We start from the raw sequence: 14,495 nt of genomic DNA on the forward strand, positions 1-14,495 counted from the left end.
CAAGTTTTGCTCAGACTGAAGTGTAGTGAGATCTCTGGAAAAAATTCCCTTTGTCGATCTGGCTTTTCAACTGAGTGCCTGTCAGCTGTGAATAAAGCTGGAATTTTTGGCAAGGTACTTTTTCAAACAGAACAACTTCAGTTCCTTGCTCTTCACAGCATGGTACTCCTCTGTCATTGCTTTGTGTCTAATTGCAGCCTGTGGTGTGAGAACAGCCCAGTTCTGAGCTGTGAGAAAGGAGAAAAGACTTGGTCTTCAGGGGTGTGCCTCAATAAATCCCTTGGTGTATTCCAGGGAAAAACTGCTTGAAAACTCCTCTCTTCCAAAACTTGGCTCTTCTTTGCCTATTGATTCATAGATTTTTCAAGAGCAAAAGGAGCCTTGAAACATTTTTAGCTCTATCTCCTGTATGCAGAGGCCTGGAGTATCAGCAGCTTGCCCGGTGTGGAGCTCAGTGACTTCTCTGAGCACAGCTCATCTTCCAGCCTGGCTTTCCCAGAGGTCCCAGTGGCCATGGCCTCTGGTGCTCTGTGCACTCTCCTGGCACTGCCCTGGAGCTTTGCAGAAGTGCAGCCATCCCTCCAGAAATTGGTTACTTGCCAGTATTAAAAGGAATAATAGCAGCTGCCTTTATCTCTAACCTGACCACAATTTTTATGTTGCATCTTGCACTTTCTGTGGCTGGCTCAAAGAGCTCTCCTAGCCAGCTTTTTCTCTCTGTGTACTGTGTCATCAGCTCACCTCCTGATATTCTTCCAGAAGCTGGACAGATGAGGCTCTCCCATCTCCCACAAGGAGGAATTTTTTTCCAGCCCCAGAGGAATTTTTATTGCTCATCAATGTAAACTGTGTATTTTTCAGTTTGCTTTTAGAAGGCTGAAGCCAAAGCATGTGTGGCATTTTATTCCTCTTATAACCAATAGAAGTAAAAATTAAACCCTTTGTGTTTCAGCTTCATGTGAAGAATTTGGTGTTCAGGCAGTTCTGATATCTGTGTGCTTTAGAGACTCCTTTTTTTCCCCAGCCTGTGTGTTCTGTTCTGAAATATGCAATCCTGTGTTTTGCTCTATAAAAGTCATTTGGTGTGAGTGAGTCCAGCTTAGCTGCCAGCCTGGCTCACTCTCTGATACTGGCTGCTCCTCACTGTAATTTGCTGGGATTTCACTCTTCTTGTCATCTGTACACTTTATTGCCTGGCATATTTTAATAATTTCCAAACCTTTGTCTGGAATATTAAGAAGTGTCAGTCCTGGGGATCCCTTGGGAGCAACACCCCAATTGTATTATAATTGCTCATTTACAGCTACTTTTGGAGAGTCCCCACTTAACTGGGTCTTAGTGCATTTTTCATGTGTTTTATTAATATTGAAACATAGAGACAAATGTAAGGAAATGTTTACCATTTAGCCACTGCCTTGCACTTTAATTAAAGGAACAAAAAATGGACTTCCCAGCTGCATAGCTGCTTATGAAGTCAGCCTTCAGTGCTCCTGGCAATCCAAGCTGTCAGTGACCTTACCTGGGAGCAGGTGTCTTCGGAAGCATTACAGCTCAGTTTGACATCCTTATCCCTCTGTTTGGTTGATGGGAAACAGTGCTGGCTCTGTAATTTTTTTTTCTTTTTTTTTTTTTCTCCTTTCTTAGTTTCTTCTGTCACACTGTGAGTTGCTTTTTCAGGTTAACTTGCCCCCCAGCCCTGATAACTGAGCTTTTGTTGGGATGTGTTCTGCTGCCAGTTTACCACATGCTAGCAAAAGGAGTAATAGATTTCTAAAATGCACTTCTTTCAAATATTACAGAAATTGGAACAATCTGGTAGAAACTGAGTTTAGCAGATATGTTTTTATGTCAAACTAATTTAAGGCAAGAAGCCCCTTACAATTTTTAAATTATTATAGGAGAAAATCAGCCATGTGGATATGTGTACAATCTTTTCAACATATGTACTATATTCTTGTACTGTGTTTCACAAGGAGCATGAGTTGATATTTGCATGGAATTTTGTACAAGTGATAAGCTTTATATTCTCCCCTGGGTATTAAGAGTCTCTGTTTGGAGTTGCCAGCAAGAGATGTGGGTGAATTTGTGTGCAGGTGTTTATTGCAGCTACAGAATGAGGCCTGACAGGTGGGCAGCCCCTTGATTTAATGTTCAGTGGTGACCTTGTAATTCTTCACAGAGCACAGTAACTCAGCTTTTGTACCAGTAGTTGGGATATTACAAAAGAATCACTTTTACACTCATCTGGAAATTTATACTCAGGTCAGACCATTGGGTGTTTAACTCTGAAGTAATGATGTGATAGCTATGAAGAACAGGGGTTTGTCAGATCATTGCCATCTCTCCCAAAGGTCCTGACCTTGCACCAGTTCTCAGGTGTGCTGTGCCTAAACTGGGTAAAAATGCTGTTCATGTCCACACCAGTGTTTTCAACTGGGCCACCCAAAACAGCTTTCTGCACAGGACCAGTCCTGCTGCCCTTGGGAAGCCACAGCCACAGTGGTGAAATATGGAATCTTGGATCAGAGCAGGAAAAGGATGGAGTCCTTTCCCTCAGGTGTAAAAAAGCCATTGGTCAGTAAGGATTGAGGAGAGGTGAATGCAGCAAAAATAAAAGTACAAGGAAAGCTTTCCTTCAGACCAGTTGCTTCTGTAATAGGAGACAGTTACATGTAAATCCTGAGTATTTGTAAACCAACCCCCCAGCCCTCAGTACCAGGACACAGATGAGATAACCACATTTTGCCCAGTTATCCCTGCAAGATATTCTGTGTTTTTTCCAAGCACAAGGATTTTGCTCTGCAGAAGGCCAGAGTAACAGCAATTTATTTATGTATGCTGGTGAAAAGAAAAGAGGGAAGTGACTAATTCATGCTTAAAGCCACCTTTCAGAATAGCTAGTGTATCATTTTTGGTGTACATCTAAATTGGAAACTACCTACGGAGAAAATGGCATTGCAGAAAGTACACCCTGAAGACATTTGTTATTGCAGAGTTTGTTAAATTATAGCCTTTCATTGAGGTTATTACTTGGAGTTCAATTAACATTTTAAATGTATGTTTGGAGACCAGCAAACAGGGCCTCAGCAGACAGGTGGTCTGGGTACAGAACACGTTCCCTGCCACCAGCATCACCATGGCAAAGCAAAGCCAGGAGGAGAAGCTGTTCTTTTCCATAAAAAGCCACAAACATTTTGTGAAAGCTCCTTCCATGTGGCTTCACAGGCTTAAAGCACCACACTTCAGCAGCAGTAATGGTTTCATGGACATCTCAGCTGGAAAGAAAATTTGTATCAGATAGACAGAAAAGTCCCACATCTGCCTTTTGTTCAGGCTACATGGAAGCTGCTTTTCCTTCTATTAAGGAATCTCTAGTGCAGACATAATTTATTTCTTTACCTGGAACTGAAAGGCAAATACAGTAACAGAAAAAATTGATTTTAAAGAATAGTTTTTGCCAAGCAGATGTACCTGAAGATGGAGGAATACATGAAATCTAGTGGTACAATGAACTTGATTTGCATTAGAGTGGCAAGCTGAACTGCTTGAAGTTGCCTGTAATTTTTTTTCCTCAGCCCAGAACAGTGTGTTTTAAATAAAGGGAATCAGTTTAGCTTTCTAGTAAATACCTTCAGCCAGCATTTTCAGAAGGGATTTGTCAGTTGGTGACTGCCCTTGAAAGAGATTTGAAAGGCAAGCAGACGTGGTATCTAATGGAAATACAACGCCTCTCACAGCTGAGTTACTGAATAAAAAGGAAGTAATGAACACAAATAAGAAAAAATAATGCTGTGAGGGACAGAACTCCTTATGCTGTCAGACCCCAGCAAAGTAACTGCTACAGACATGGGGATTTCCAGAAGTCATGGGCACAGAGAAAACCAGCATTAACAGGTTCTGAAGAATCTCAGGCGTGGGCATCCCCTGGCACTGAGAAACATATTTTGCAAAAATGTAAACAAAGAATCCTCAGCTGCAGAACCAGCCCCATCCCTGCCAAAGTGCTGAGCAGTTTCACTGAGTATCCTCCTTCCCTCTTTTAGCAGTTGCAGGGTGAGAGTCAGTCACCCCATGGCAGAGGTCACCATGCTGATATATAAAATATTGCAGTGGTTCTGTAGGTACAGAACTGAAGTAGGGCTCCACGTGGTAGTGTGTAGCAACTCCTGGCAAATGCTTATCTGTTAATGGCAACCTGTGTGTGCATAATGTATTACTGCACAGCACCTGTTTATGAGCAGATTGGTGCACAAGGGAGAGACTTTCAGGCTGAATGAAAGCATTCCTCTCCATTACAGGCAGCTTGTTTATCACAAGCACTGGTGTTTCTTGAAAGTGGGAAACAACCCCCAAATACTCAGAATATTTTAAATAGCCTAATTGCATGGTGATTGCCAGATTTGTAGCAAGTGGGTGGCTGGGATTGGTCTCTCACAGCAAGCTTCAGCTGCTCTCACAACCTGCCTTCAAAGAGCTGCTTAGGGAAAGGGGAAGGAAAGAAAGAGTAAAAAATCAGCTGCTGAATAGTGTCTGCAGGATCTGGAAGCTGCTGTCTGCCTCCCACCCTGCATGTCCTCAGATGGGCTTGGTGGGCGCAGTGTTGGCACCACCCAGGTGGCTTCTCCCAACACCCTGCTGCCTTCATCAAACTCAAAACCACCCCAAGTCTTTGTTGCTATCACATCTGTGATTTTTAAGGATTTTGTTTGTTCTGTCTGTTCTGGCAGAAACTCTCAGAACTGTCCTGTGGACAGCCTGGCTAAAGGGCTCAGTCCACAGGTCTGCTCAAACCCAGGACAGCTTCAGAGTCTTCCTTCTGTGACAGTCCCATCATGCCCAAAGCATCACCTCCTAGCAGATCTCTGATAACTGAAAATTGTCCAGGAAATTGTTTGAAATTTGTATGATCATTTTCATTAAATTTTTGTGAATAGCAAACATTAAATCTAAATATCGGAATATATGTCCAGCCATCGTTTTCCAACAGAGAAGGGGCTTCTGTGATCCAAGTATTGCTTTGAAATAATCAGTTTTGTTTCAAATAGCCAGAAATATATTTTTGATAAGCACATTAAGAGGCTTATCCAAACTTGAAAAACTGCCCTAAAACTGGACTCCAGATTTCATGGGAGTGGGGAATTCAATATAATTGACTCAGAAGTTGATTAATACATTAGCAGTTCTAAATACACCCTGCCAGACTCTAGGAATACTACACGGGATCTAGAAAGAATAAAATTATTTTTGAAAGCCAATTCAATTTCAAGTTTTGATTTCCTTTCTTTGAGGTTATTACTTTCTTTAAAAAATGAAAACTTTATGTCCCTCTGTTGGAACTTTTTTACTACTTTGGCTGCATTACAGGAACATTATAACAGGACAGTATTTTGACTGATGTGGCATTGACTGACTTGACCTGTGTGAGGAGCTGCTATTAAACCCACACAAAAACACCCTGAGCTGTGTTTGAGTTTGTTGAGAGCCTCCTCTGAAAAATCTCACCTAATGGCGCAGGAAGTTTTCTCACAGCGCTGCACATCCTCTCCCTCCAAAAAAGCAACTTATATCTGCATCCTTGCATTCTCAGCTGAGCTGTGCATCAAGGAATAAGTGCTGCAGCTCCTATGGACAGAGACCTGGCTCCAGATTTGTTCCAGACATGCTACAGGTGCCCATGTGCCCCCCTGCTGTTGGCTTGTTTGTGGGCCTGGATTTCCTGTGCTGTCACACCAGCAAAGTGCCAGGCCTGAGAGGCAGTGAGCTCAGGTAGGGAAGGATGCAGGTGTTGCAGGTGTCAGTGCTGGGCATCACAGTCACTGCTGCTAAGACAGGAGGTGTAGGCACTTCCAGACAGCCCCATGCAGGGGGAAATGCTGAGCTGAATATAAAGGCATAGAAGATGTTGGCTTTCTGTGGTCTCTGTCTGCTGGAATCTGCAGTGCCTTCCTCTCACAGACCTGTCTTCTGCTCACACTCAAATTTCCTCCTTAAGACAGGCTTTTCTCTCCTTTTTTCTCTTTCTTTTATTATCAGCTCTGGGGTTCTTCAGGGTGTGGGGGAGCAGGGCTCAGTTTCCTCCCTGAAAATCTGTACGTCCTGGCTCTCATCTCCCAATGGAAACTGCCCCAGGCTGGTCTTAGTTTGCATCTTGTCTACTTTATCTGTTGAAATTCTGAGTATTAAGTAATCATTAATTTAAATACAGGAATAATCCTAGGGCTGCTCTGATCCATGGCTCCCCAGTGAGCACAGCCACCGAGCTGCAGCACGAGCCCAGGGATGGTTGTGTGCTGTGCCCAGCTCTGTCCCTTTGGGCTGGAGAGCTGTCCTGGAGAGGGATGGCTGCCAGCTCTGTGCTCTCCCCTTCCAGAGGGCAGCCCTAGAGTGTTTCTTGGCTTGCTCACCCGAGAGGGGAGAGCCTTCATCACAGGAAGCAAAGGAGAAAAAGATTGAGAGGCGTAACTCAGCACCCTGGGTGAGAGCTCACATGCAGGTGGTGGAGTAGCACCCTCTCCTTCCCCACAGGGGAAATAAGAGCTACTCCAGGATTTTGAAGGGGCCTGGGGTTGTGATCTGTGTGCTTTAGGGATGGTCCACTGGAGGGAATGTGTTTCACTCTGTCCCCAGTGTGCAGGGACCAGGCTGCTCTTCTGCTCCTGCCGTGCTGAGGGAGGAGGGGCAGTTACCTGTGGCTGATTTTTTAAACAATAATGATTACAACGGAAGGATTCCTGAGGCTTTGTTGTTTTTGATGAGCCTGCCAACAGCAGGTATAACTTGACCTATCCTTTTAGCCTTCTGGCTGTGTCTCCCCATTTGCTCAGCATCCCTGTGTGCATGTTCAGGAAGGCATTTGATGCTGATTGGAACTAATTCACCATCACAGTGGGGGGAATTCACTTACATTGCTCTGTGCTAACAGCTATAAGCAGTGATAATTAATAGCTCCTAATTGCTTAATCAGTGTAAAGTTTTAGACTATGTCATATGTGAAGGTTTTTATTTTGTGTGGATGACTAAACCCCCAATTAATGCATCGAGTCACACAGCCTTACCAGCGCTGTCTGCTCCAGACAGAGAAAAATAACCAGTGTCTTCATTACCCCCCTCAGGTCCCTTTCTGTAGTCATTACTGTGGCCTGAAGACATTTTTCTGTAGCAGCTGCAGTAACGTTACAGTGAGCTCCCTATCAGCTCAGAGCTGTCAGCAGCAGATATGAATCCAGCAGCCTGAGCCCATTCGGTGCTGCTGACATGCTCTTCTTGACTTTCCATTTATTCCTTTACCCCTGGTGGCCAATCTCCCTTAAAATCAAAACTGTCTGCCACCAGTGGATCTGGCAATACTCTGTGATTTTGCAGTTCTCAACACACACTCGCTCCCTGTGCACACACAAGGCTCGTCTCCATCCCACATTACTCAAGGTAATGCATCCCTCTTTGGTATTCAGTTTTTGTTTTCTTTAGTGCTGGCTAAATTTTATCTCTGCTCCCTCTCCCTGCTCCCCCTCACGCTGTCCCTGTATCTCTTTCTGTGCCTGTCTTTCAGGGCCTATCTCTTGGATTGTTTTCATTTCCCAGACCTGTTTCCCAGGCCAGTTTCTTTTCAGCTGCTTGTCCCTGAGTCCCTCTCCATTTGTGTTTGTCTCTTTTCTTATCTGCTGAGGAAGATGAGGGGGAGATAGAGGTGTTGACTGGCAGAACTGGAACTCCCTGTTGGAAGTGATCGTGAGCAGGAGTTTGCTTCCACCCTTACAGAGCTCCTGGCTGGATGCATCCTCCTGCCAGGTGGGGTTGTGTCAGATTAGGCCATCCTTTAAAACTTATTTCTCATTCTGTTTCTCTCTCAACAATGTATGAATTATTCTATAACATTTCTAAGTCAGCATTTCTTATCTCAAGGTTTACAAACAGATACATACTACCTAAGTCCTCTGTCAAACTTTGAGAATTCTCTACAAATTCATTTCTCACAGGGTTGGGCTCTAAGGGAGGGATGGATGGATGGATGGATCCATCCACAACAGGTGCTGTGCTTTTCCATAGTGTAGGTGCTTGTTTATTAAACCCTACATGAGTTTTCTCTGTAAAGGGATCCCATTCATATTTGTGCAGGGCATGGAGACTTCAGGGGAGAAGCAAAAGTACAAAGAGGAGACAGCAAAGTCAGTTTCTTACAATAAAAGCAACAATACCAATGCAGGTACAGCTTGTTAAAGAAATGCCTCAATTATATGGGACTAATCCTTCTTTGGAAAACTGTTTGGTGATAGATCCTTAGGTGAATTCATCTGACATGAGTGAAAGCATATAGTTCGTTAACAGTGGAAGAATTGACCCTTAGATTTCTGCATCCCATAATGCTTCTACAGAGGAAGAGAAAATGAGCCCTAGATATTTGTATAACACATTTTCTTCTTTTACAGAAAGTTTTACTTTTTCTTGCAACGTGTGTCTCTCCTGCCATTAGGGAAGGAAATCCTGGGAAATGTGAGATTCTCTTAGGTAATTAACTTTCAAATCAATAGCAGAGATCTGAAGGCTAGCACAGGGCGGGTAGGAAATGCAAAATGATTTTTACCTAACAAAGAAGTGTGAATGAATGAATGAACATGTGACAATAGGAATAGTCAGACAAGGACAGGGAAAGCATTATGGCCTGATAAAGGCAGAACAATCCATCACAACAATAGTATCTTTAATTCTCCTTAATGCTGTGTTGCAGTGTTTGAATTACAGTTGGATTTTGTTATCTATGCATACACAGAACTAAGGAGTTTAGCTGCCTAGAAAAACAACACACAGGCCTATAAAAACCTTGTGACTCACCTAAGCCATGCAAAGAACAGCCTGGGACTCTTACCACAGAGTATACCTGGAATTTCTTGGACTTTGGGTCTGGTTATATCTAGAAACATCTCTCTGGCATCTCTAGCCTTTTTGCAGGAGTGAATTTTTTAGGCAAAAAGAGACTGCCTAAAACTATGGCTTGTAACCACCTAAGCCATTTTATTTTGTCTATTTGCACTTCAGTATCAGTGTGTTGCAGGTATCCTAACACTGAATGCTGATTTACAACCAGATAGAAACCATCTGTAAATGTAAGCTTTGTGCAAAGTGAGACATTTCTTCTCTTAGTTCTGCTTTCCTTCTCCTACTGAGAGGGGTCTGCTCGAGGCAGCTGGCAGAGCTGATGGGGAAGAAGCAGGGTTTCTTCTCTGTCTGACACTGAGCTTAGAGCTGAGAGGAGCACTTCATTTTTCTTGTCTCTTCAGTAGCTAAATCCTTTGTGGTTTTACTGTTTCTGAAATAATAAAGCCAGTCTGGAGTCAAAGGGAAGCCCTTCTCAATTCTTAGGAAAATACAAGGATGAAGTAACCTTGGTCTTTCCCAAGCTAGTGAGCAAACATTTTCTGCTGGTGACTTTCCCTGGCTGGGAAAGCAGAAGCATTTCCCACAAATAAAACTCTATCCTGCAAATGACAAGGAAGGTGCTCTGCCCAGAGTCCATAATTCAGATCTGGGAACATCTTAGCCAAGGGCCAAGATAATTAGCTAAGGGAAGACAGCCCAGGAGACAAAACATTGGTTTTCTCTGTGCAATTTGCCAAAGCTAAATTAATTCTCATGTTCCAGTGGGAATCTGCCTTTTTTTAACCTAGATTTCATTACAAAACCTGTGAAAATTATGGAAGCCTCCAAACTGGCACTGTGTGTACAAAACAATGCTACTGTTCAGGAGCAGAAATGTACTCCAGTGTCCCAGTTGTAATGGGGAGGTAGGTTTATTTTTGTAGGTTCTTTCCTTCCTTAACTTGCTTGGAAAAGGAAAATGTGCCTTCACTAATGTGGAGAATCAAGTAAATGGGCCAAGGCTGTGCCCTGCAGAGAGGTTTTTGGGTTTTTTTTTTGCCAAATTCTTTTAGCCCTTTCTGCTGTATGTTTAGAATATTTTAGACATAAGGAATAACAGGAATGATTTATGCCACAAATTGTTTCATAGTTTTTTTTCTTTTCAAATCTGTTGCCTCACAGTCTAAAAATCTTAAGAAATATATACAGGAAGATCTGTGAGTAGTGGTATAATTCCTCCAAGGGCCTTGTCAACCTTAGGGCCAATACATTTATTATCATTTAAGCCTGACATACTGATCTCATTGTGAGACCTGCTCCTCACATGAGTGGTTGTAATGCTCCTGAGTGTGTATGTTGACTTCCACAGGACTATTTCTGTCTTAATTTTGCAGAGCTGGTCTTTAATGTGTTTCAATCTGTCCTTATTACAGGACAGATTTTCCCTTAGTGGGGAAAACCTGGTGAAATACAGAAGGATGTGAGGGCAGAATCTGGATCAGTTCATACTGAGAGCAAGGAAAGTTATTTTTTCTCTTTAAAGCAACCAAGCCAATATAGATACACTATTTGGAGGGAGTTTGGTTTTTAATTCTCAGTATATTTGACCTTCAAAAGGACATAAAACAATGCATTTCAGAGGTGTGCTGCCTACAAGCTCAGCTCCTGGTAGTGTCTGTACAGCTGAGAAAAGTGAAAACAATGAAACAGACACTTTTTAGTTCCCAGTGAGAAAAAAGGAAACTGGCAGCCTTTTCTTGCTTTATTGTTAAATATCTCTATTTAAATGCAAATCATCATCTGACACTGCCAAACAAAGTCATGTAACAGCAGCAGGCATGCAAGTTAAAAAAAATTTTAAAATGATGTTTTGAAGATGCTGAATTGCTTTTATTTCCAGGAGGAATAGAGGTGGCTGAATAAATTTTTGACTGCATAGCGAGGCTCAGCACATAGGTGCTTCAGATATAAGGATTTGTATTTTAAGTACAACTTTTACAGAGGTGTGGGCAGGCTCTCTAGTTAGGGATCACTTGGAGGGATGCTGAAGTTTCTTCTATGTCATCCCACAGCAGTATTACAGTGGAAAGCCAAATGTTTACAGAATGTTTTGGGACAAAAAGGGGCAGGAGCAGCCAAATTGCTGCCTTATTGTGCCTCAGGAATGTGTATTTACAAGTGACCTGTGCTTTATGGTGCTGTGTGCAGGGTCTCCAGCTTCCTCCCTGAGCACCACACCTCTGAGCCCAGAGAGGAATGAGACTGGACCTCAAGGAAGGACTGGGATAGAGGAGAGTCTTGCCCGAGGAGCCCACGTTGTGAGTGGGTTGTGGCTCCTGAGCTGCCCCAGCAGGGATGGGAGGGTTCCCTGAGTGTGCATCCATCCTGCTCCTCCTGCTGATCAGGAGTAGCTAGTTAATAAAACCCACCTCCAGGGGAGCATTTCTATTCAGTCCAGCAAGTCCCAAAATCAGCTAACAACCTGTATCTTATCAAGGCTCATCTGTTAAAATTCTTCCTTTAATTTGCTGTTTACCTCACCTTTCTGAGCTTTCATTCTTATAAATCAGTGTGGATATATTTGCTTTCTGTGCAGGGTTCCAGTAGTCTCTTAATAATCATAATAATCGTTATTACTGATTAAAGTTGCATTATTCATGCCAGATGGAGTGCCCTCCCTGTCAGCCAGAATGAGTTTGCATTTATGTAGTTATAGTACATTTGTGATCTAAATAAACAGATGGTAGAAGGTGACAGAGAATTATGTGCTGGTGATATCAGCAACAATGTTTCCCAAGTATAATTGCTTTAAATGAACATGAATGCAACAAGGAGCTGGTAGCTTTAACAAGGTAGTTGGCATTCAGTGTGGTAATTACCAGGCAGCATCATCAATAGCACCAGGAATGCCAGGGGAGGAATGCTGGCTTTGAAAAATTAGTGACAGAGAGTCTGACTTCACAGGGCCATCAGGGTGGGTTTGCTCAGCTCTGTAGCATCTCACAGGTGTGAGCACGCTGCTGTAAGAGGAGCAGTGTTTATCTTTAGGGTGATCCAGCCTCAGCTGAGAGACATTTTGCATTTTCTCCAGCGCCAACTCCCATCAGGGCACATGGCAAGTATTTGATTTAGTGTAATGGAGCAGTGTTAGCAGCAGCAGCTGTTAATACACGATTGAAAGGATTGAACCTGGATCAGGTTCAAAGGGGAAATTCACTTAACAGAATCTCAGCAGTACTCAGTGATGTATAAAAGTTTAATCAAACACAAGGTTGGCTTCCTGCGATCAAAAGCGCAGCGATAAGGACTGTGCAGAGTCTTCCACAAGATTTACGTTGGGTGTCTCACTCACCCCATCAGCTCTGGCTTTGTGAAGGGCAGGCCTGCCTGCCCCTCAGGCACTGCCACACCTGGGAGTGTGCCTGGACCTTGGCCATGTCCAGATGGCAGCCATGGAATGGGGTCTCCCTTCCCTCTCAGCCCAGATGGGTGTGGGACTGTCCGAGCGCTCTCTCCTGTGGTGCTGAAGTGCAGCCAGAGGAGAACATTCCAGCTCTTCTCCTTGCTTGCCAGTCCCTCTCACATGGGTCAGCATTTTGCCATGACATGGACACATGAACTGAACTCCCACCTCAGTCCAAGTGGATTTCAGTCACTAATTACTAGGTAGTTCATAAAAAGCTTCTGTTGCTAATGCTTCTTCTTACAGCTGTGTTTTACAGTGAAAGCACCTACAGTTCTTTTTCTTCAGGGACTAAACCTGTCAGTGTAGGCACAGAGTTTGTGGTGATTGGGAGTGGAGCTGGGCCCAGCCTCATCCCCAGTGGGCACAGCTGTGCAGGACAGGTGAATGCTATTGAAGGGAAGGAGCCATGGAGTGCCCAGGGGCACTGACCAACCAGCAAAGGGAACAGAGGGCACACAGGTGCAGGGCATCAACAGGAGGGGATAAAAGGCTGGGCTGAAGAACAAGAAGGGCAGATGCTTGCAGCCTGCTGAGTGCCCTGGTGTTACTGTGCATGGGCAGGTGCCTGAAGCCTTCTGAAGAGGTGAGGTGTTCCTGTGCATGGGTTGGAGCTTTCTAAAATTGTGTGGTGATGCTCTGTGTATTGTGGTTGTCTCAATTGCACCATACCAGCATGAGGAAAGATGATGGAGAATACCATGTCCAAAGTCTGAAGGAACATGAGGTTCTTTCTGAAGCACAACCAAAGGCAACTAAAGAACCAGCAGCCAGAAAAAAAACTCCTGTGAGCTTTGCTGTCACTGGGGTTCAGGTGGTTGCACAGGGCACATTTCCCTGACCATAATGTTGGACATGCAGACCATGCAAGTTTGTGGGGAAGAGGGGGTGGCTTTGAACCAAAGATATTGAGTGGGATGTCCCATTGTTTGTAGGCACCAAGTTTATGGTGATTGGGAGTGGGGCTGGGCCCAGCCTCATCCTTAATGGGCTGCAGCTGTGCAGGACAGGTGAATGCTATTGAAGGGAACGAGCCATGGAGTGCCCAGGGGCACTGACCAACCACCAAAGGGAACAGAGGGCACACAGGTGCAGTGCATCAACAGGAGGGGATAAAAGGCTGGGCTGAAGAACAAGAAGGGCAGATGCTTGCAGCCTGCTGAAGAGGTGAGGTGTTCCTGTGCATGGGCAAATGCTTAAAGCTTTCTGGAATTGTGTGGTGATGCTCTGTGCATTGTAGCTGTCTCAACTGTGACAATTGTTCAGATGAAATTGGACAGGAGGTAAGTACCTGTATAGCTTTTCCTGCATAGCCATCTCCTCTCCTGTGAAGGAATCAGCAGCTTTTACATAGGCTGTGGAAAGCAATAGTGATGGCACTGAGTGATGACATTGTTCCTCAGCCCTCCAGACTTGCTCATACTTCTTTTTGGTTTAAAATGTCTGTGTCATTATGCATAGCAAAAATGTATTTAGAGTATAAAGCATTTAGATAAGTACCTGTATTTCATAAAAGTTTGACACCAGGTCTGGTGTTGGGCATTTTTTATAGGCACTGTTTCAACTATGCTGAAGTATAAAACCCTTTCAAAGACAAGGTGGACTCTCATCTTTTCATTTGCTGGATGTTGAAGGAATGAAAGGAAGGCACATTTCCAATCTCTCTCTTTCTGTCTGTCCTGCAGGTGGTCGTTGCCACAAGTCCTGCACAGGACGGTGCTGGGGACCCACAGAGAATCACTGCCAGACCTGTAAGTGTGTAAGAGCGAGGAACAAAGGGCTGGAAAACAATGTAGCAGAGATCCTACTTGTTTTTTCTTTCAGTTGTGAAGGGATACTATAAATTCTGGATTCAGTATAACTCTAAAATGTACCAGGGTTTTTTTCCCCCCATATATTTTTATCAATAGATTATTTGCCTTTTTTTCCCTACCCATGTGAATGATATGTGTCTTTCTTCCCTTGGGATTTCTAAAACTCCTTATGCTAACTTGAATTTTCTTTTCACTACTGGGTGGCAACATGGAGCATGGCTCTTGAGAATATTGATGGCAGATTTGGAGCTCTTTAATGACCACCTGACATGGCAATGTTCCTGATGCCAAAATACTCTGTTAATTTCAATGGTAGCCTGGGAATATTTGTTATCTTGCAGAACTGTTTTCTTTACAATAACTTC

General features: G+C 43.7%; 1 protein-coding gene across 2 annotated transcripts in view; it reads left to right on the forward strand.

Annotated features, from left to right (window-relative positions):
- Positions 1 to 14,495, forward strand: part of ERBB4 (erb-b2 receptor tyrosine kinase 4) — a 590,564-nt gene that overhangs the window by 403,571 nt on the left and 172,498 nt on the right. For both annotated transcript variants that reach the window (XM_077181048.1, XM_077181049.1), the window contains exon 5: positions 14,002 to 14,067. In XM_077181048.1, coding sequence (XP_077037163.1) covers positions 14,002 to 14,067 — 66 coding nt within the window. The remainder of the gene's footprint in view (positions 1 to 14,001; positions 14,068 to 14,495) is intronic.

This window comes from Agelaius phoeniceus, chromosome 7 (genome assembly GCF_051311805.1).
Source record: "Agelaius phoeniceus isolate bAgePho1 chromosome 7, bAgePho1.hap1, whole genome shotgun sequence".
Classification (NCBI taxonomy): domain Eukaryota; kingdom Metazoa; phylum Chordata; class Aves; order Passeriformes; family Icteridae; genus Agelaius; species Agelaius phoeniceus.